A 22,572-nucleotide genomic window follows, 5' to 3' on the forward strand; every position below is an offset into this window, starting at 1 on the left:
AAATCTTGGCTTTGCTTCTTAATGGAGCCGCTTTCAATGCTTAGGTTTAAGTACTTTCTCTTCAAAGCATCAGACTTGATCAGAGTCTAGAACAAGATTGCAAGCGAGATCACTAGCTATGCACGTTCACATGTATGCTACATCGAAATAAGTATGCGAAAGAAGCCGGTAAATAAACCTAACAAATTAATTACAATTAACTTTCTGCTTGTTTACACAATACTTTTCAATGGAGTTATAGAATAAATTTAATTTCTTTTTTTATTTTAGTAATAACTTGGTTTAAAATATATTGAATATTATGTAATTATGTGATAGTCTGAATCATCGCGGTTAGTCGTGTCGGAAGGTTCCGGTTCTGTGTTCCTCCTGTCCGGTAACGCAACAGAAACGCAGCAGACGCGGTGCGACGACCGGCGTCGCTGTGGCGATGGCGCATAGCACGGCGAACGGCCGCGCGGCGGTGATGTCATCGTTACACAGATTCAGAGGTGCACACACTTCGGTTCACATTACCATAATATCCATTATTTATTTATGTTCAGTATGAAAACCTACCTGCGGGTGAATTTCATTATACTACCCATAAAAAGGTTTTTGAGTTTTAAGAGAGCAAATTGAGCGTAGAAACAGAAACATCAGATCTCTTAACCGCCGAAGGGGTACCCCTTGTGGTGTTGTTTGTGTTACAAAATAAATGAAAACTAAATATAATGAAAATCCATACTTACTAACGAGAGAGTTTACTACTAGTATTACAAGTAACACGTGCGTGAGGGTGAGGCAGGACATTATTTGCATAATCAAATCACCTACCTTTCACCTCTCGCGACTCCACTTTAGACGGCCAACGAAAGCTACAGGCTATTCATTTAAAATATCTGAATTCACGGTTCAGCTACATCTGTCGCCTTGCCTCCTATTATAGGAAAATAATAAAGATTCATAATATTATAGTATTATCCACCAACTATCTATCTGCCTATTATCTACTTTGGTGTATTAGGTAAAGTAGTATGTTTATCTAAAAATGTTGAAAGAACTCTAATCAAATTATTTTTACCGATAAGGGAGATATCTAACTTTTTATTATTATCCAAATTTTATTTTAAGATGGTATACAAGCAAGTTATATTCTTACTATTCGTTTTAAATTAACCGCGCACATTTATGAACCAAAGGTTGGCAAGAGCGAGAGGCGAAAGGTTCCCCGTCCGTCGGTGCGGAGATCGGTCGACCAGTTTTACCGTCGACGGATTCTCGTTCTGTTGTGAGTTTGGGTGTGTCGCTGACTAAAAGTACGTACAATTTTAATGAATTTACCTATGAATAAGCTTTAAATACATCTCAGAAAGCTTCATAGCAACAGTTTAGTGATTATACACGCGTATTATTTGCTGTTTCACAAGTGTAGTCTGATATTTACCGGCGACTGATGTTTATTCAATCGCTAAAAGCCGGGCCGGGCGTGCTGATAGCAAATGAGTTTTATTTTTAGCGTGTGTACTTACGTTTTGTAACATTATTTTTCTGTTTCTTTTAGGAATCTATCAACATGAGTGGACAACAGTACTACCCCTACAAGGTAAGCCATCCACCTACTTACCTAACTACCTACATGGCTATAATTCTATAGATTTCTCACGGGATGATGTCATCTTTCCACAAGGTTATCGATAGTTAGGCTCCATTGCGGTGCTAATAAAATTGTGTTATATTTCGGTAACTCTGCGTGTATGGTACAATGTAACCTGTCTAGTTTAAACTATAAAGGGTGAAAACATATGGCAGATAAAAACAAGTCCCAATATAGTGACACTACTTAAGTCACTACTACCTCCCCAAAAATGTAGAAACAAATCCGTATAAAATATTTATTTTTCTCTGCCCTCGAAACTGGTAAACTAATTTAATAAAATACCAATAGCGTACAGGGAGTTTTATGGGTAGGGGAGCGGACAATCACGCCCTAACCTCCCTATGACTAAGCCGAACCAAGTCAAGGCCAGACAACTTGGCTGCGGCCTGCGGGGAGGAAATCTCCGAAAGATACTTACATAATGACGTAATCCTTGTCCCCTTTTAAGCAGTTCAATGATAATGTAGACACATTTATTGCAATGCAGGTAGGTAGGTAACTTACAATAAAATAAATACTTAAGCATATAAAGTCAGCGTCGGCGCTACTAGTAAAAAAACAACGCTTGGAAAATACTAGATACTCATAACGTCATATTTAAAATAGAGACTTCACATGGGTTCAATTCAAGTTTGCAAATTACTCATCAGTGAATACCGCGAATGTTAATGTTAACCTGTGGTTGCCGATTGTGTGTCTACTGCCTACTTAAGACTACGAATTGGAAGCCGGATCATGAATTCCGTTGCCTTGGGATGTGATAAACCATTTTTGTAAATGCGGTAACAAAACTTGTTACAACATCAATTGTTAAACAATGGCCTAGTAACCTGTTCGTATTATTTTCTATTGTTTATATTCGACAAGGTATTTCCCACAGAACACTACATTTTTTTGTGGATTTCCGACATCGTTTATCACCTTGAACTTTAAGATCTGTGAAAATGTTAACATAAGTTTTTATCTCACAGTGCACCCCCACCGTGTACCCAGCGGAGCCCTTTGACCCCGCTGCGGATGCCGAGACCCTCCGTAAGGCCATGAAAGGCCTGGGAACAGATGAGAAGGCCATCATTGACGTGCTGTGCAGACGAGGAATCGTCCAGCGTTTGGAGATCGCCGAAACCTTCAAGACTAACTACGGCAAGGTAAGGAATAATATCTTTTTTTCAACCCCAAGTAATTACCTCATCCGGAGCTGCGGACTACCTAGCGGGTTTACCGGGGCTCCGGCTCGAAAAGCAGGAGAAGGAACGGGGTGGTTTTTAGTCAGTAAGAGTCTGACACTCCCTCTCGCCTCACGCAAGGCGGGAGAAGTCATAGGATGATTTCCCCCCCCCTCAAAAAAAAAAGTAATTACCTCATGTAGGTAGTCTCGGGAAGAGGAAGGGACCTCTAAAATTACTCTGACTACGGTACTAGGTCTCCTACTTACCTACTATATACGAGAAACACATATGAATAACAAATATTTAACTTAATAACTCTATGTTATGTTAGAGATGGCAATTCCGAACTTGACCTTGAAATCTTTTCGGTTGAACGTCCTAGTCGAGATTAACATCTGACCTTCACAAAGAGGTATCTATGTACCTCCTGAGAAACAAAATAAAATAAAACAATTTACTTTATGATAACATGACGGGTTTGGTTCACCTACAGCTCTTTTATAACAATCTGGTGTAATTTAATCACTTGTAAATAATATTTGTAGCTTCGAAAACTAGATCTCTGTCCATTTAGATCGAGAATTAGAAATTTCTTATTTATTTCTTTATGGCACAATGTACATACATAGAGTATACTACTAGTACAGTACATGACCCTGTTAGGGCGTAGCAATTTATCTGGTAAGGTATTACATGTCTTGGTACTCCATCGCTTTGAAAATAACTATATTTAGGTATCCACTGTTGTTAAATACCGCTAATAACCGTTGTTTTTTTCCTGAAGTGTACAATTAGCAACACAGAACACTAGACAAGTAATCATTATTTAAAGTGACCTTGCTACTCTGTCTATTGGATTTTGCAGATAAACATAATCACGGATTTTCGATCTAGGTACACAGAGATAGGTACATGTTTTTATAAATAAAGAAACAATGTTTACTTACTGACTGGGTATTAACATGATAGATAAGCCCGCAATTTAATTTAAAAACGATAAAGAAATAATTGCATTCAATTATTTTTCTGCATTATCTTACGCAGTACCAATAAAAAACAGACAGACACAAACAGAGAAACAAGTGTTTACGATATATCTCACGTTTGGTTACGTAATACCAAATTAGATACGTTAATTAGAATGATTTTGTATATTAGGCTTCATAAACAAAGCCTTGAGGTTTTGTAAATGGTTTAATACTTATGACCTCAACCTCCTTGCTCCCTTCCGAGTTAGTCATTCGATGATTCATGAAATAATGATTGTTATCACTGATAGACTTTAGAACCGTAACAATAATGTGTTTCTTGTTTCTCAGAGACCATGAATCATTCAAACGATCTATTGCTTTTATGTTATAAGTAGTTAACTTAGATCTTAACTTGTAATAGGTACAAAATACCCTGTATACTATATTAATGTATAATTAACTGTGTATATCCTTTGTTGGAGATCCTAAATAAATAAAATATACTTTAAACTAGGGTCGACAGATCTCATAATTATTGAAACTATTTTGGTCTGCATTATTTTTAGTCTAACTGCCGCATTCAGAGACATTTAATGATTACTTAAACTGTTTCTTAGTAACGAGTTTGTTCCGAAAACAATATGGTTAAGTAACCATTAGATGACTCTAAGAACGGCGGTTAGTGCTATTTATGTTTTTGAAGAATAAGACTACCTGATACAAAAAGATTATTAGGTACACAACCCACAGTCAGTTTAAGTGATTTATGCATTAAAATAGAACACAAATGAGAAATATTTCGAACAGACTAGATACAAAATATGTTTGATGAATGATGTTAATTATTGCTATCAACATTTTTGTTTGCATTCACTATCTAATCACATGTTATGGCTAAATGTGTTACATACCTAACTAGGCACTTGTAATGTTATCTGGAAATTTTAACATGTAGTATTAGAGGATTACATTTCATAATTATACCTACATTTTAAACGAAATTTGGTTGATGTAGAAAATCAATATTTTTTTATGATCTGCTGCCCTGATCATTCTGGCAATTAAATTATAATTTAATTTATAAGTATGTTTGCTGGTTTATGGCAACTAATCAATAATAACTAAATACCTAATAGGAAAAGTGATTATTATTGTATTATATAGGTAAGCAGCTGTAGGTATTAACAAATAGGTATCGAACAGGAAAAATACAGTTTCGATTTTATTCCTGGCAAGTTTCGTTATGGGGAAATCCACCTAACATTGAAAATAAGTAGGTGGAACAACATTAGCTAAAATATTCACTGGTACAGATTTTCAACTGGATAGCAACCCACCTACTTTACTAATTTAAATAGGTAGGCACTGTGAAGCTTTTGGTAGTAAAACAGTCGTTTATTTATGCACGGCTGACATAAAGATTACCTCATTATATGTGCAGTGCCCCGCTGACGTGCCCACGACACGATTAGCACAGAGCACCTAGCGCACGAGTGACAATTACTCATTGTTCAAATATTAAATTTTCCTGTTTTCTTGGCCTGCTATCAACGTTTAGTACTTTGGTACGCAGTACTGAAGCATCGAGATTTGATAAGCATTACTTTAGCTATGGATGCTCAGTTTCAATAGCGTGGAGTTTCCATTTGATGTGCCTTCTTTTTACCTTTACGCTGCTTCATAGTTGTATGTAAATTGGCGACAAATCATGTGCAGACTTAAAGTGTTGTGACCCATATTGTTATGTCGGCTCGCCAAGTGAATGGCTCTGATTGAATGATTACGAGGTCTTACCTCACACTACACTAAGTCCATACAATACACAGGGTGATTGTACACAACTATAAAAATGTTTTATTGCCAAATAGTCACTGCGTCGCGTCAGTGCATTCCACTTTTATGTTGTTTCATAATATCCGACCGTAAAATTACTCGGTAGCGTAAATTGTTGTTTCGAATATTATTATGATTGTTGTCTTGCCAAATAGGCTGGGTCATTTTTATGGCCCTTTTGATCTAGGTCACTATTATGGGTACCTACTTGCAGTCAATTAGCGGCAAATAGACCGTGGTAAACCAAATTGTATCAAGACATAAACAAAAATACTAATCCACGAAACTATAAATCATTCAATATTTTTTATATGGAAGACTTTGTTTTATAATACGCAAAGACGAACACAACACCTAAAGATGTTTCTTTTTCTAGGACTTAATCAGTGAGCTGAAGAGCGAACTGACTGGTAACTTGGAGAATGTGATCGTGGCCTTGATGACCCCTCTTCCCCACTACTACGCCAAGGAACTGCACGACGCTGTCTCCGGACTCGGCACTGATGAGGAGGCCATTATTGAGATCCTCTGCACCCTCTCCAACTACGGAATCCGTACCATCTCAGCATTCTACGAACAGCGTAAGTTACAGCTATCTAAAATTCTTGATATCATTTTCGTGAAAACATTTTTGGGATAGGGGCCTACTTGATCAAACAAGTCACTTGATTGTAAGCAATCAGCGCTGCCCGTGAAAACCCGCAGCACTAGTACAGTTAAAATTGCGTTATCGACCTTTTGGGGGATAGGGGCCTCTGGTAAACTAATTCATATGGTGAAAAACCATTGTTTTATGTCGATTTTGTACCGCAACATGACTCTGTCGTGTCATATGCCAGTTATATTCGTAACGTCTTTAAGAAACGAAAATAGGCCCGCAAGCACGAACAGATGTTGGTGTTGGTAGACCAGAAACATGAGAGTGCATTAAAATAAAATCCAAATTTGTATGATCTCATCTTAGAGCGCACAATTTTAAAGCTGCTGTGATGTCTATAGATAGACTGTTAGTTCACTTCAAAGGAATTCCATCGCTCTCAATAAAAAGAAAAGGAAAAATGAAACATAATGTTGCTCGTAGCAACAAGGATACAAAAACACTTAATTTTGATGCTGTGTCCAACAGACAAAAAATAAAAAAGGATATTTAAATTCTCGGAAATATATTATTCTGTCTGTGTCAACTCCCATGCGGCTTATAACACGTGTCTTGTTCAAAATAAGTAGTGATGCCATTTTGTGTTAAAAAACTAGTCCTTTGCCCATTCCAAGTTAATTCGTCACCAATGATTCATTAAATGAATTAAATCATAATGTTAATGTAACTTATTTCATAAAAATAGCTACTGCTATCATCACTAGTTGTCGTCATTAGCAATTTAAATAGGAATATTTTATAAGGACACTTCCATGGGCCGACCTCGCATGCAAAGGACTGTTTGCTGACGTCACCATTCGTGACAATACGACCTGGCTGCCAACGAAACCGACAGGCACACAACAATACATATTTAATGAAACAAACGTTGTTCAATTAATTATTTATTATTATAGGCGCAGTGATAAACGCTAATAGATTAAAAATGCCACTAACGATTCAAATATAAAATATGAGTGTTACAATAAATTCTGATAGGTATGGATTTAATTAATCAAATGTATAACATATTAAAATTACCGTTTTAAAAACCAGATTTCAAAAAGGGATGGTATTTTATATGCCCTATTAGGTATACACTGTATATTTTTTATGTTACGTTCATCGAGTTTTTACCTATACTAATTTAATTTACTTTCTCACAGTGTACAACAAGAGCTTGGAATCAGATCTGAAGGGTGACACATCTGGCCACTTCAAGAGGCTGTGTGTGTCTCTGTGCATGGCCAACCGTGATGAGAACCAGGGAGTAGACGAAGGTGCTGCCAAGGCTGACGCGGAGGCGCTGGCGTCTGCCGGCGAGGGCCAGTGGGGCACTGACGAGTCTGTCTTCAACTCCATCCTTATCACACGTTCTTACCAACAACTTAGACAGGTAAGACAAGAAACAAAAACTTTATATAAAACAATGACTTATAAATCAATAGAGTGACTGCATAAATGACATTATGATCACAAAGTCAATGTCTACGTGAGTCAAATTTTGATCAAACAAACACGAACGTCGCGGCTTTTTCGTCGATCGATATTTAACCAGGAGTAGGGTTGGGTTCGTTTCAATTCCATACAAAAATCTATCTAGTATCTACACGTGGGCAATAAATTAGGTTAGGCTATTTAGGCTACGGGAACACGCTTGACACGGTCATTCTGCGGCCATATTGAGAGTCAGGGTTGGGCCTAATGGGAATTAGATAGATAAACATCTACGCATAGCCAAACCCGGTTACGTATGTGAACTCAATGTCGACACCCATTCGTGAAAAGAGTAAAAGAATCGGGAGTCTTTAATGTGGCCATTGAGTTGAAACCTGACTTAGTACTTCCTGTATAAAAAGTATACGATTAACTGAAAACTGCAGTTCTATTGATTTTTAATTAGTTAGGTATTTTAGTTTCTTTTCTGATAGCGTGTTAGTCACGCCTGAATAATTTTGCAAAAAATGCAATTATAACGCTGGTTTTACGCTAAACTGTCTGAAATGGAAATTTTACCCAGAAACAATTTGCATTACACAACAGTTTTGGTTCTAAATATGCATTATTTATTCATGCACATAAGTGTAACAGTCTGGCACAGCTTGAGAACAATGCTTTTTTTTTGTATAATAGATCGGGCGAGAAGTTGAATTTTAAACACTTATTTTTAGTTCGAGACGAGCGATATTTATGTGTCAATCGATTATTCCGTTGTTGACATCATAGTGGCCATAGTTACACGAGGATCCAAATCCCAGACGACTGATAGTAATTTATAATTCAGAAACATCCTTGAATGTCTGAGTTTAGACAGTGACTGGAAAACATCAATTTCTTTTTGTATTAGCTCGATGTTTGAACACTAGCATACATACTATTCTAGATAGACATATTTGATTACTTTATGCGTCATAAAATCTACAAAGGCCGATACAATTGAGCCGGCACGGCAGTTAGCAATCACATACATCAATTACTTCAGTCTAGTCTGGCGCATGATTCTAATTGTCAAATTACGTGCAGATCTTCGCTGAATACGAGGCACTGACTGGCAAGGATATCGAAGAAACCATCAAGAAGGAATTCTCTGGAAGCATCGAAAAGGGCATGCTTGCTATCGGTGAGTAGTCGACAAAAGACAAACGCTATTTTCTATTTGAATTACATAAATAAAAACAACACAACGCTAGATAATGGAAGGGATACCTGTATCTGAATAAACCAGTACCTACGAATTGAACAACAAAATAACATGTCAACAATTTAACGAATGACAACCGTGACCGTAACGGAGATTTCCTTCCTCAATCGCTTTGAAGAATCTTGTACACAGAAACGTATAAACTAGACCACAAAATGGCTGGCAACACCAAAAGATTCTATTAGTCACCTCCACACAATAGAGAAGGTCATGTAACAGGAAACTAGCTGCGGCCTTGTCCAATCATTCAACTTTTTGTTGAAACACGGAATTATGCTCCACACTCGTAACGTTCTCATCAAATCCAATTAACTTGACACTTAAACAAACGTATCAGTTACAATCTGACCTTATGTCAACATGAGCCATTTTGTTTTAGACGCTTTTAGTTATAGTAGAAGGAAAAATAATGCATTTTATTTAGGAAACATCTTGATCTTTCATAAATTTATCTTATAAGGGAATTCAGAGATTGCCTTATAGTGCATATTTAAGAAACATACGGCTAATGTTATTGAAACTGTCTAAATTTTCTAGTGAAATGCGTGAAGAGCAAAGTAGGCTTCTTCGCTGAGCGCCTGTACTACTCCATGAAGGGATTGGGAACCAACGACAAGACCCTCATCAGAATTGTCGTGAGCCGCTCTGAGATCGACCTCGGAGACATCAAGCAGGCCTTCCTCGACAAATATGGCAAACCCCTCGAGAGCTGGATCGCTGTAAGTCACTTACCCTATTCATTTAGTTTCGCTTACATTTGGGAACCATTCATTCCAACAATTACCTGAATTCATATGCAAATTGGGATTTTATGGTTTATCATAGCATCCATTTGCTTCAATTGACTTTAATTGGTGTTCCTAAAGACCACATTTTTCAGACATATGACCTCTTAAATCAGACATAGCTATTAACCCGAGTTAATTGAAGCCGATGCGCTAAAATGTTTATTTTGTAAATTTATTGTTAGATTCAATGTTCTTTCTTTTCAATTTATTTTGTATTTATGATTTATATGTATAGTGGCTATATTACCAACCCCATATAACATTTCAAAATCTAACATTTCAATTAAATAAAAGACGATTCATTGATATTAACCTCTCATACTTATGATCAACGTTGCAATTCATATCTAAGACCACAAAACAATCGCACCACCGACACCATCGTCCACATACTGTTATCTTCATTCACTATATTAAATACACTGTATATCTGTGTATAGTATCAACCTATCTACTTGTTTACTAACAGCACGAATGTTTGTGGTATTTCTCAACTATGAAACTGACCCAATATTTATGATTTGTACAAGAATTCGTCACGTCTGAGCTTCACTAAAATACTTTACAATGCGCATGTGGGGTGTGTAACGTGTAGAGCCACTCGACCCATGTAGCCAACGCTCTGCAGATTACTATATTCAGTTTCATCTAATAACTAAAAATATATTTAACAGACTATACAGATCTATTTATAGTATATCTATGTCAAAGAGATTTCAACATTATTTATTTCGTTTTATTTTTAGTGTGAGTTTTATTTTTCGATTTGTGTTTTCGTGTATTTGCTAACAATGTGATCATCTAAGGTGATAAAACACTTGACTAAAATATATGTCTTGACTATGATAGACTTGTAGAATAGTGGCCCATTTTGGTTACAGGATGACACTTCTGGAGATTACAAGAAGGCTCTGTTGACTCTTGTTGAATAGATTGAGAATGTGGTCACGAGGTGTCTCCGGGCAACGATTGCGATAACCACCTATCTCGTTACTATAAGTTTGTCGGTCAATTTGTTAGGTTACGAAGTGATCTGTTAGGGTACGGGCACACTGACGACTCTCCCGCCCCAAGCTCAATGCACTACATCTCCCGCGGGCCGTGTACTCCATCCTAGCGGTCAGTTGAGTCTTCAGCGTGCCATATCTTTAGGTTATCCTCGTCAGGAATAAGTTTTATTAAAATGATCTGTATATTTTGCTTCCTATTAGCCTTACTCACGTTCATATAATATTCTTTGCACTGTAGCTAACTGCTTCGTGTCGTGTGCGTGCATGAGGGTAGTGGTACACGATGGCTCGTGTCCCTGTGACTCACTTTTACAAGTAGTTGTTACAATTTTTCAGGAGGAATTAGGAGGACATCTCGGTCATCTCCTGTCGACACTGTGCTATTAAAGCTTCACCAATCCTAACATGTAACACTCAGTATTACGAGCGTCTTGTCATGTGTGTGATGCTGCAGTGTGAAGTTATATTCTAATCATAATATTAAGCGTGTCAGCACACACCGAGTACAATCACCTATGTTGCATTTTAAAGACATTTATTTAATTTAATTTTATAAAGGAACGTGCTAGTATCTTTTTTCCAATATTTGTTTATACCTAGGTATAATATATTATTTTACTTTACTTGCTGTGCCCTTTTTTTGTCTCACCTAACACCTGAATCTAACCAGTGAACAACGAACATTTCTTTCACAAATAAAATTAAACACAAACCTCGAATAAATTGTTCCTGAGTTAGATCTGCACAAGCTGTCGGACGATGCATTTTATACGTTTACGTTAAGATTTATTTTGTGATAACATTTCGAATATTTTTTGTGAATAAACAATCATAAGTATGGGCCAGTTTCTCTTTATATTTAGTGCAAACTGCGCAAGCGGTAGATTCATTTCGGTATTCTTTGCAGGATGACCTAACGGGTGACTTCAGGAATGTGCTAGTCACACTTTGTGCTTAATCCTGCAGAATGAATTATATTTTTTTATTAAAGATATTATTATTTTTATACACGTAACTGTTTGGCTTGGCATGCTATGTGATCGAAGTAATCGAACTAAGCTAACGTTACAAAGTACAATGTAATAATTTGCAGGATGATACGAAAGGCGACTACAAACGCGTGTTACTCACTCTAGTGTCGTAACTCGTAGAGAACGCATAATACAACGCGATGAGATCCTACCGGATACTTCCGTAAACTTGCTACTGCCTTTACATTGTATAACTGTTGAGATGTTTTAGAAATTGAAGCTTGAATATTTTGTGAAAATGATATATTTATTGGTGCTCTAGTTTTGTTTACAATATACACAATATTTACATTAATTATTAATTAAACTACTATGTATGTTGATGCCTGTTTCATTCCGCGTCCCTTATCCCTTCTTCAGTGATCTGGAAAACAATTTTACGGTAAACGGTAAGTACAAATAATAATTATATCTAACATTATATTATCTACAACATAAACTTGTTTACATGAACTCTTCAAATTATCTACCCACCTGCTTCAAAATTCCCACTCATATGCAAAAACGTGTCGATAACTGCAGGTGGCCTTCGGTATATTTACGTACTTTTTAACAAGACTTGCTAATATCGTCATGGGTTTACCTTGTATGACGTTAGTGTACACAACACATGCCCAGGTAGATAGACACATAGGTATAAAATTCTTAAATTACCAACTTGTTGGCTAATTCTTACAGACAACGTAGGTGCCTACAGTGGAATTACTGATCAAAGAAAGCAATTAAAATTGGCAAATAGATTCTTTGAGAAGGCATACTAACAGAGGGTAACGAAATTGTGATTTTTATACGCGTAAAAAGCCACGAACAAAAGTTAGTATGATATAACTAGCTATATAAGATCGTGGAGAATTTGGCATGTTGTCAAGTTGCGTCGGTCATTACTAGGAAAGCCCTGTGTACTGGCGCCGGTCCAACACGCTTATCAATGATATCAAATATTGATTCGAGCTTTACTTGCGCCATTTGGGTCAAATGTGATGGATTATTTTATTTGCGAATGGAATACCCTGGATTCTGACGTCAATTTCGTAATAACGAGTCAATCTTTTAGTGTGTTGTAGTGTAAGATGATGAGTGAAATTTAGTTTTCCTGTTTTTACGATGATTGTTCAAAAAATCTTGTTTATAGGTATTGGGTTTTATGCTTTTATCCGAAAAGGGAATTGAATGGGAATAGACACTGATTATACACCGGCCTATCTGGAAGTTATTGGGGGAGGCCTATGTTCAGCATTGGATGTCTTGTGGCTGATATGATAATGATCCACCCAATAGCAGACTACACCAGAAACGAAGCATTTTAAAATATGTAAAAATAGCCATTAGAATCCCATTTGCATAATTATGATAATGGACTAATTCAGTAAATTAGAATAATAGCTGAAAAAATTAGTTGTATGATGCAACACAGTCATGATTTCAACCAAAAGGAATGTGAGAGTGCAAAAGTTTTATCTTAGGTACGAGTAGGTACACTGACTAAATTAAAACATTTTTAGCTCCGATTGGTTATATTTTAAATATTTATTATAGAGAATAATGTATTAAATCTATGAAGAAAGTAAGCACGATCAAGGCCAACCAAACATTCAGTTTGTCGACAGATTGAAAGAGTACAGTGCAGATGCTGCAAAATTAATTTGTTTATAATAAAACTTGAACTATACATAAATTAATTTAATCTTTCAACTAAATTTAAACATAGTTTCCTCGTATATAGAATAGAATCAGGAGTTACTTTGCGGAAATCCATGCTACACTAACAATACAATATTTTTTTTAGTTTTCATTCCGTTCTATCTATCTATAATAGATGTATTTTTTCCGTCCGCAATTAAATGCTTATGCAGCAGAGATGCAACATAAAAACACACACACAACATGGATGAAGTGGTATATTGCATGTCGTGTGTGTGTGTCGCTTCGGTTAAAGTTGAAGCGTACGAAATTTTCACGGTTGGAGTAATTTTTAGGTACTTATACGCAGATAAGGTAGATGTTGTTCTTTAACGTCAATCTTTTTTGTTATTTTTAGGCACACGTGTAACCTAATCTCTAGAAAATACATTTGATGGTAGAATGTTCAAAAATATTACATCTTGTTTGTTTCTTCCTTGCTATCTTGTGCAAATGGCTAAAAATATTCTGCACGTAATTGCAAAGTGTGACCAAAAGTTACTACTTAGCTAATTGGACTTATGCCTGTGGGTATTTAAGTGATTTTGCATGTTTGCAAACACAGATAACACGGGAGCAATCTAGTAGGTATGAACATTTTTTTAATACATATATGTATTAGTTAATTACTTCTCACCTTGAATCTAGCCACAGTGCTAGCCGCAACATTACTCTTCAGCAATAAAGCGAGCCTTTCAGTGGAGTCCTGCGTTACTTGTGGGGTGCTGAGCAGGAGTCGTACGTTGCAACGATGCGCCCACGCATCTCCCAGCGAACCAACCACAGCGCCGCCTGATAAACCTACTCTGGTACTCATCTCGTTTGATAATACTACCTATGGTAAAAAATAGTGCATATTATATTTAATTTAAAATAAAAATTACAAACTATAATTGTGAAACTATTCTAGTGTATGTACTTACATAATGGTCTACCATACTTGAAAAAATATACTGGAATTGGTAAGTATCTAATTTGAAAATTGAACTGTAAGATAGGCATAGGTTCGATTCCTGTGTCGGGTACCTACCTAATGTATGTTTAGGATTTACTATAGCGAAATTGAGTAATAAAACGGATTCTAGAATTACAGCCAACAAAACAGGAGAGAAGTTAGTGTGACATTTTAATGGGTGCACCTCTGCTTACTCCATTTGGTAATTACAGTGTGGATTTTATAGCCTAATCAATAATTCTGAACAAAGGCCTCCCCCTTGGTCCTCCACGTAGAACGACAAGTCGCCACCTGCATCCACTGGCTTCCCGCCACTCTGACGATGTCGTCGGTCCACCTAGTGGGAGGTCTGCCCACGCTGCGTCTTCCGGTCCGTGGTCGCCACTCAGTCATCAGCGGCCTGGCCCAGCGGCCATCAGTCCTCCGAGCGACGTGGCCTGCCCATTGCCACTTCAGCCTGCATATTTTGAGAGCTATGTCTGTAACCTGTAGGGAGGCCTTTGTTCAGCAGTGGACGTCTCTCGGCTGATGATGATGATGATGATGATGAATAATTCTATATAAAACATACAACTGTAACAGGAAAGGACTGACAGTAGCTACTATTAATACAATAATAGCTAACAATATGTAGCAATTATTATTGCAATAAATAATGACAATTTGGTACTTACAGCTATTTGGTGTTGTACTGCAATTCTCTGCAGTTCTGCCATTTGTCTGAACAACAGTCCTGTCCTCTGTTTTGTGGGTATGCCATCTTTGAACGGGTAGGCTATGGAGTCTATCGCTATTAATTTCACCTGTAAGAAAAGTAGGTATCTTTTTTATGGGATAGAAGATAAATGAACTATAGATAAGTAATCAGCACATTATTCTGTGCTTTTTTTAAGGGGGAAAAATCATCTAATGCCTTCTCCCGCCTTGGACGAGACTCTTACTGGCTAAAAACTATCCTATTCCCACTCCTGCTTTTCGAGCCCGAGCCCCGGTAAGCCTGCTAGGGAGTCCGCAGCTCTGGATCAGGCCCTACCAAGCCTATTTTTTATTGGTAATAGATTGGTGTTTAGCCTCTATATCGCCTCTATTTTATCCGAGTTTTCTAAGATATACCTAGTGGTTAGTACAAGAAGGTAGATAATTTACTGTTTCGCTCTCAAATTAAGTGGATGACGAGTAAGGGTAGCTCGCCGCCCGCCCAGAACTAGCCCCGTGGGTAAGGCGCGTTGCGTTTTGGTCGCGCCTCGTAGAACCACCAGACCACCATAGTTTCAATTCTTTTTAGTTTTACATAATTAAATATAATAACAAATTACTTACATTGGGATGTGCTTCTATAAACTTAGGTAGTCTATACATGAAAGCACAGAACTTTTCAAGACCAAAAGCGTTGACATAGTGCAATTTACTCAAGGCCTCATTTTCAGTCATTTGTAACGGCTCTCCCAGTATGGTCTGACATCTTAGTAAACTTGCACTTAGGATTTCTAAAAGAAATTACAAACAATTTTAAGATCCAAATCAAAGAGTATGCAGCAATTTAGTTTTATCAAAATAAACAAATCTATTGAAAATAGTTGGTAGTATAGTGGTTTGCTGGCCTATACAAAAGTTATTGGTCAGTGCCTTATTTTAGGGGTAAAATTTTATTACCTCTAAACCTAGATATGGTAAAGTTAGTATTTGTGTCTATGTACAGTGCTTCTGCATTTAAACCACCGAGTTCCTTCGGTATCTGTACTGATGCACACAGCTGCAGGCTGAAAATAACAAAACATCTATTGAAATAATTTTGATATTATATAGTAAGTATGTTAAAAGTCATAGTCTTTCAATAATATAAGTAATGCAGATACGAACCAAAGTTGAGTTTTACCAGCCCCTGGTAAACCTAGTAGCTCTATAATACTGCCAAGCTGAAACCCATTAATTCCCAAGATATTGTCCAAGCTTTGGCTAAAAGATGCAACCGCAGGAAGGCTGGTTTCTTTCTAAAATAATATTATTTATTAAGTAAACAAACTATTAACGTAGTTAGTGCTGTTTACTCGTAACATTGTTAATTTTAATCACCTGCCATAGTTCTGTTGCATTCGATATCTTAAATGTTTTCATATCGTATTGTAGTATTATACAGAAACAAAATAATGTTTTCCTAAAAACTTTGAACAATACATATCAACTTTAATTTTCTATTTTACTTTTTTCAAAATAAAACTTTTCCCTCCATTGCAAATAAATGTCAATGTCACTGTCACCGAAGCATAGATAAGAACAAATTCGTAAGATAATCGAGAATGTTATCCATTTATTCATGTTTGGTGCTTACATAATCTGTTGTCTGTAAACGTCAACCAAATGTCAAATTGACATTTATTTTGTAAGCAAGTTTGTTTCAGCTTTTAGACACAGTAAACAATAATTTAAAGTAAATAAATATTAATAAATCTTACTAAAATGAATCACAATCAAATGAACATGCATGTGCCTATGAACACCGTTGGTGGGACCCCGAATGTGGGCATGCAAATGCCGGTACCAGGCACAATAATGCAGCAGCAATCTCCTCAACAAATGCAGCAACCTGTGATGCCCCAGCAGCCTCAACAGCAGGACAAAATGGACAATATATCAAGAGTCAAAACTCTAATGGGATCACTCCGAGAATCAATACCCGTAAGTTTATAAAATACAAGTCATACAACTAACTTCTCCAAAATTTGATCTGCCTTTGTGCCTGACTGACATTTTTTCTGTTCTTTTCAGATGACTCTGAAGTCTGCAGCTCAGATTTTACATCAGAATCATAATGTAGATTCAAATTCACAGTAAGTATCTACTAACAACACATAATTTATAATCACATATACTTTGGCACCACATACTACTTTGATATAGAGACTCATTTCAGTTAAGTACTTATCAGCTTAGTGTGACAACTGTGCTGATGTCTAATACTGAATTCAGAAATGTATATTTGTGGCAATAGCAGCATAATATCAAACAACTAGCCAAAGCCATCCTATTAAGTATTAAAAAAATATATATTCCAAACCATAGTTTGCAATAGTAGCGCCCCATCTGCAAGATAGAGTAACATGGTTGCTCATTTTGAGACCTCACAATTTGTCAGTTAAGAGAATAAAAAAACCTTTACTGCGATTAAGTTCACATATCCTTCAATTCCTAAACAACTGTAAACTTTAGTAAAAGTAAATTAATTATTTTAAAACCAGTTATACATTCTAATTTTGAATATTACAACTATCTATTTTACTTTTACAGGAAGGGCATTGACAACCCGGTACCTAGATTTGACAAGAACTTAGAAGAGTTCTTCTCAATTTGTGATCAGATGGAACTGCATCTGGTATGTACTGTTTGCATCTGGTATGTACTGTTTTACTTTATTTTTTTGATATTAAGACACATGAATGCACTCATGATTAAAACAACTTTCTCAAACGAACTCTTTTTGTATACTCAATAGGATATTAATGAAATGTATTAACAGACTTAAATAACACATCACATCAACAGCCTGTACGAAGCCACTACTGACCAAAGGCCTCTTCTCTCACGGATAATGTTTAAGCCTTAATCACCACACTTCCGCAATGCATGTCGGCTATTTCAAAATTTTTAAGCCCAGGCATCCTTGCAATGTTTTCCTTAGACTACAATAAACAGCTTGGTAGAAATTAAAAGGTATTTATTAGTTATTAGTTTATGCATATTATAATTCACTGCAATGTAATAAAAAGCAGTCATAAATTAAGTATAAGTAATTAATTAATTATGTATTACAACTACTTTTGTTAAAAAATGTGTAGCTGTAGATATTTTCATTTCACAATTTTTTTGTTGGCAACAGTATTTGATATGTACTTGATTTAAACATAGTAACATCTCTATTTTATTTGGAATTCCATTAAACAGAACTTCACTATCAAAAAAGGTTTCAAAATCAGAATATTCTAATAAAATCTTAAGATAAAACTGGCTGTTACAATGTTTGCAAGTTAAAGTAAATATTGTGTATCTATGTGCAACAATTAACTTCTTGACCTGGCAACCATTGGATCGGACAGTCTAATCACTGTTAGTATTAATTCCTTATCAGCAATGACTTTATGTGACTCCCTATTGGACGTCAACACCATTGCATACACAGGGTAGCTGTTGCTAACACTATCATCGCACAACAAGACATGAAAATAGCACAGGGTGTGATGATCCGGAATCCCTAAGCTAAATTAGGAAAAAGGATGATCCTTAGACGCTTCATTTGTGCATGTGTATTTTACCATCAAACTTGTCTTGTTTTTGGGGATTTGAGAATTGTGGGGAAGTATTAGGCGTCTGATAACCTCATTTATATGGTGAAATGTAAATTCGAAGCAACACTTTGGAACGAGCGCCTAGCTTCACTGACAGACAGACTGATGGACAATTCAATTTGACGTTTCAAAAGTGCCTAATTTAGGATTAATTGAAATAAATGCTTTGACTTTGACTTTGACTTTGAAATATAAGGCAAGCGTTGTTTCACGCCAACTTTCTATGGGGCCGTGGGTATCACTACAGTTGAGCCGGTATATTCGTACCGAAGCATGAGTCTCTCACGTTTCAATAATACTTGTATTGAACCAAGTTTAGAGATGCAACATACATACTATAGGAAGTTGCACTAACTGAACCAAAGTGATTTCAATGTGATGATCATACGATCGTGATACATTGTAAACAGCAACATTATCACTTGACATCCATGATGTTTACATTCATACACATCCACTGTTAAATGGAATGGTAAATAGTTTCAGGGTGTTATTGTAACCTAGGTCAGTCATTTAATGTAATAATAATAATATCTGATATTCTGTGACGTTTTAAGGGCAGGAGTTAAATACTCAAGTCAGATTATTAAAATTTTCTTAAAAGAAATTGTTAAAAAAATACCTATTTAGTATTTTCTCTTGTATTGTGTAAACATACCTACAAGTAGACATAAACATGACCGTCAAATAACAACAATCTGTGGATCACACAAATTATTTTCAGCACGGAACAACCGTGTGGAAATCGAGCCCATGACACGTTGTGAAGCAGCCGGTTGCCCAACCACTATGCTAACCGTGCAGACAAAAGTAGAAACGCTGAGGGATTTTTTTTTTTGTTGAAGAAACATTACTTCCACTTTAGTTGCGTGAGTCACAGGTGCGTTTTAATCCGATTGCGAACAACACTTTGTGCGTGTGGGTACATCATCAAACAGCTGATGAAGGACATCTACAAGTTACTAAATATTGTATTATTTCTATTTTTCTAGCGTACTGCAATAACGTGCATTCAACAAGCGCAGTCAGCGGCGCACTACCTGCCTATGACCGTCATGCCGTCAAGATTGGACACTGGACCTGCCACCACGGTAAGGATATGATTTCATCATTATAGTGTTATAATTTAGATTACAATATTTTTGTGGGATAGGGCGGTAAACGAGCAGACTGATCACTTGATTCTAAGCAATCAACCCCATCTATGAGCACCCACAACACCAGAGGAGTTGCAAATGCGTTACCAACCTTAGGATGCCAGATCTCCTTACTTACCTCACTTACACAACGACACACAAATGCAAGCGTTGTTTCACGCTGGTTTTCTGTAAAGTTTTGGTAGCACTCCAGTAAGTTCGCCTAAACATGGTAATTATAAAATCAATGGGCTCTTCAGCAACAGTGGAAGGAAAATCATACAATAGTTTCTCCCGCCTTGGGCGACGCGAGTGGGAGTGTCAGACTCTGACTGTCTAAAACCCACCCCGTTCCTTCTCCTGCTTTTCGAACCGGAGCTTGGTAAACTCGCTAGGTAATCCGCAGCTCCAGGGTAGTCCCCTTTTTAGTCTACTTTCCTATTGGTTATCCAATATTATAGACCTCCATTGGTTCTATAGAAATTGTTCACGCCTTTATTGAGTAAAAGCCACAGAACGCTACGTACTGCGATCCTTATTCTATCTCGTTTCTGAAGAAGTACTTCACAGCTATCTTATAAACAAAAGCTGATAATAAAGATATAAGTTTATCGATTAGACCACCCACATCACTGCAATTTTATTGCATTCTCAATGAAAAACAATATTGTGTACTGTATGTGCCCACATTATGTAACCTAGTACCTGTGAAATGGCTTTTATTACAAAAGTAGCCATTATTAAAATTAACAAATAGATAGATATAATTTGTCACGATTGTCTTTAAAAAAGTGACTTCTAAAACTAATTTTAGTCATAAATTAACGTTCTAAATAATATCCTTGTCTATTTTATTTATGCAATGCCCCCTTTAATTTTTAAATTTTTTCGTCAAGGTCATGCCTTTTAACCCCGAAGGGGTAGGCAGAGGTTACTCATTACGGCATGTAATGCCGCTATGCGATTTACACCCACTTTTCACCATTTATGCTATAAGTCTCATGTAAAAGGGGTGAGCCTATTGCCATATACTGGCGTTATTCCAGATTCCGTGCTACTACTAAGAAATTTTCGAAAACCCAAAAAAAAGCCTTGTAATACTTTACCCCACCCGGTAATTGAACCCGAGACTCCTTGTTCGGCAGTCGCAATTGCAACAACTCGACTAACGAGACAGTTTGAGTAAAAGTATTTTATTTATCTTTTCATTTTATACCATACTCTCTCCGCGTGCATCGCTCAGATGTTGACCTTTGTACTAATAATAAATTGCATAAAGAATAAACATGACGAGCAGATCCTTGCAGTCTCTCGCTTTCTTGAGAACAACGGGCGAGGGGTAAATTCCACGCTTCAATGTGTTATTGAGTTGTATAACCTTCGCCCTTCAATGTGTTATTGAGTTGTATAACCTTCGCCCTTTTGCTGATAATTGCATCGGTAACTTTAGAAGGACATTCTAAGAATATTCGAGTGTTTCCACGAATTCATTTGTAATAGAATCTGATAATATATTTATAACTTCTCATCATTTCACCGCTTCATGATCTAGTGAGCACTATGGTCTGTTGCTCAACAGAGTATTGTTTTGCTAATGTACTTTGATAACTATATTGATTGGTCAAAGAAGACCCAAAGCTTTTTTTTATATCTGATGGGTCGACGTTTGGCTGCTATCTCGCCTGGTGGTAAATGATGATGCGGCCTACGATGGAACACGTCTGCCCATGAGCAACCTATTCACTCGGGCCTTGAAGACACCCATACCTATCCCATACCCATCAGAAAACACAGACTATGGCAAAGAATTCCACTCCTTAGCAGTTCGCATAAGGAAGCTGGAAGCGAAGCGCTTTGTGCGAGGGGGTGGGACATCTACCATGAAGCGGTGACGCTTCGCCGATTCTCTTCTGGTTCGATGATGGAAATGACTAGGGGGGAATCAAGTTGTGCAAAAGCTGCGTTAACGCCATCTACTGGGCGCAAAACAATAATTCTCATTAAAAACTTTTTATTGTCTTAAACATTTTCTTTCACAGCTCATTCGTTTCATACAATCTTGCAATACACCAATTTTAATGAAACCATGACCATTTCTATTGCAGGACACGTCTCTCAGCTACCCGCAGTACCTGAACACGGTGCGCCTGCAGATCACATACGCTAAGGACATACACGACACGCTGGTGGCGGCTGCGCAGAACATCTCCCCCACTGAGTAACTGTGTTAGCACGTAAGCATAATTATTTTTAATTTAATAAATAGAAATAAATTATTGTCAATTTAATTTTGGTTTTATTGTCAACGTATAGTTTGAAGTTCACAACATTTTAATGTTTAACCAACTTCAGAAAATAGGGTGGTTCTCAGTTTGAACGTCGCCGCGTCGTCTGTCGCGGAATGCTGCTCATGAATATGAGCCTCTAGAATGGCTTGAAACTAGTCGAGTTCAATTAAAGCTCAAAAGGGTTAAATATAAGAATAAACAGAAATGTTTTTGTTTTGGTACACTCTCCGAGACTTCTAATCGTGACCGGTGACACGGTGTCATATTAATTAAACCCCAGTTATCTTCTTACGTAACTTATTTGTAAACAACTAGATATTTAAAGGTGATAGAAGGTAGACTCGGTGACTGATAAATAATTTGAGTATGCCACATGGTTAAATTATTTATACGC

The 22,572-nt window shown here is 36.8% G+C and overlaps 3 protein-coding genes across 8 annotated transcripts; 2 read left to right on the forward strand and 1 right to left on the reverse strand.

The window, feature by feature from the left end:
• Positions 1 to 1,172: 1,172 nt before the first annotated feature.
• LOC118278138 (annexin B9) lies at positions 1,173 to 12,100 on the forward strand. Of its 5 annotated transcripts, none has more exons than XM_035597221.2 (8): positions 1,173 to 1,298; positions 1,544 to 1,585; positions 2,611 to 2,787; positions 5,989 to 6,193; positions 7,416 to 7,645; positions 8,773 to 8,869; positions 9,488 to 9,669; positions 10,620 to 12,100. In XM_035597221.2, the coding sequence occupies exons 2-8, from the start codon at positions 1,556 to 1,558 to the stop codon at positions 10,668 to 10,670; spliced, it is 972 nt and encodes a 323-aa protein (XP_035453114.1). In that variant the 5' UTR covers positions 1,173 to 1,298; positions 1,544 to 1,555; the 3' UTR covers positions 10,671 to 12,100. The 5 variants fall into 5 exon arrangements, with proteins under 5 accessions (XP_035453114.1, XP_035453115.1, XP_035453116.1 ...); XM_035597222.2 differs by having other exon boundaries at positions 11,085 to 12,100; XM_035597223.2 differs by having other exon boundaries at positions 11,656 to 12,100.
• Positions 11,721 to 16,654, reverse strand: LOC118278140 (DNA repair protein RAD51 homolog 3). Of its 2 annotated transcripts, none has more exons than XM_035597227.2 (7): positions 16,488 to 16,654; positions 16,275 to 16,405; positions 16,068 to 16,174; positions 15,735 to 15,901; positions 15,089 to 15,217; positions 14,097 to 14,294; positions 11,721 to 12,143 (listed from the first exon to the last, which is right to left on the reverse strand). In XM_035597227.2, the coding sequence occupies exons 1-7, from the start codon at positions 16,527 to 16,529 to the stop codon at positions 12,111 to 12,113; spliced, it is 807 nt and encodes a 268-aa protein (XP_035453120.2). In that variant the 5' UTR covers positions 16,530 to 16,654; the 3' UTR covers positions 11,721 to 12,110. The 2 variants fall into 2 exon arrangements, with proteins under 2 accessions (XP_035453120.2, XP_050556331.1); XM_050700374.1 differs by having other exon boundaries at positions 14,097 to 14,290; positions 15,085 to 15,217.
• Positions 16,655 to 16,768: 114 nt separating this feature from the next.
• On the forward strand, positions 16,769 to 22,178 carry LOC118278141 (mediator of RNA polymerase II transcription subunit 29). Its single transcript, XM_035597228.2, has 5 exons — positions 16,769 to 17,090; positions 17,181 to 17,242; positions 17,700 to 17,784; positions 19,747 to 19,845; positions 21,996 to 22,178. Exons 1-5 carry the CDS (start codon positions 16,872 to 16,874, stop codon positions 22,110 to 22,112), a joined length of 582 nt encoding a protein of 193 aa, XP_035453121.1. The 5' UTR covers positions 16,769 to 16,871; the 3' UTR covers positions 22,113 to 22,178.
• The last annotated feature ends 394 nt before the right edge of the window (positions 22,179 to 22,572 follow it).

The sequence above is a fragment of the Spodoptera frugiperda genome, chromosome 18 (genome assembly GCF_023101765.2).
Source record: "Spodoptera frugiperda isolate SF20-4 chromosome 18, AGI-APGP_CSIRO_Sfru_2.0, whole genome shotgun sequence".
Lineage (NCBI taxonomy): Eukaryota > Metazoa > Arthropoda > Insecta > Lepidoptera > Noctuidae > Spodoptera > Spodoptera frugiperda.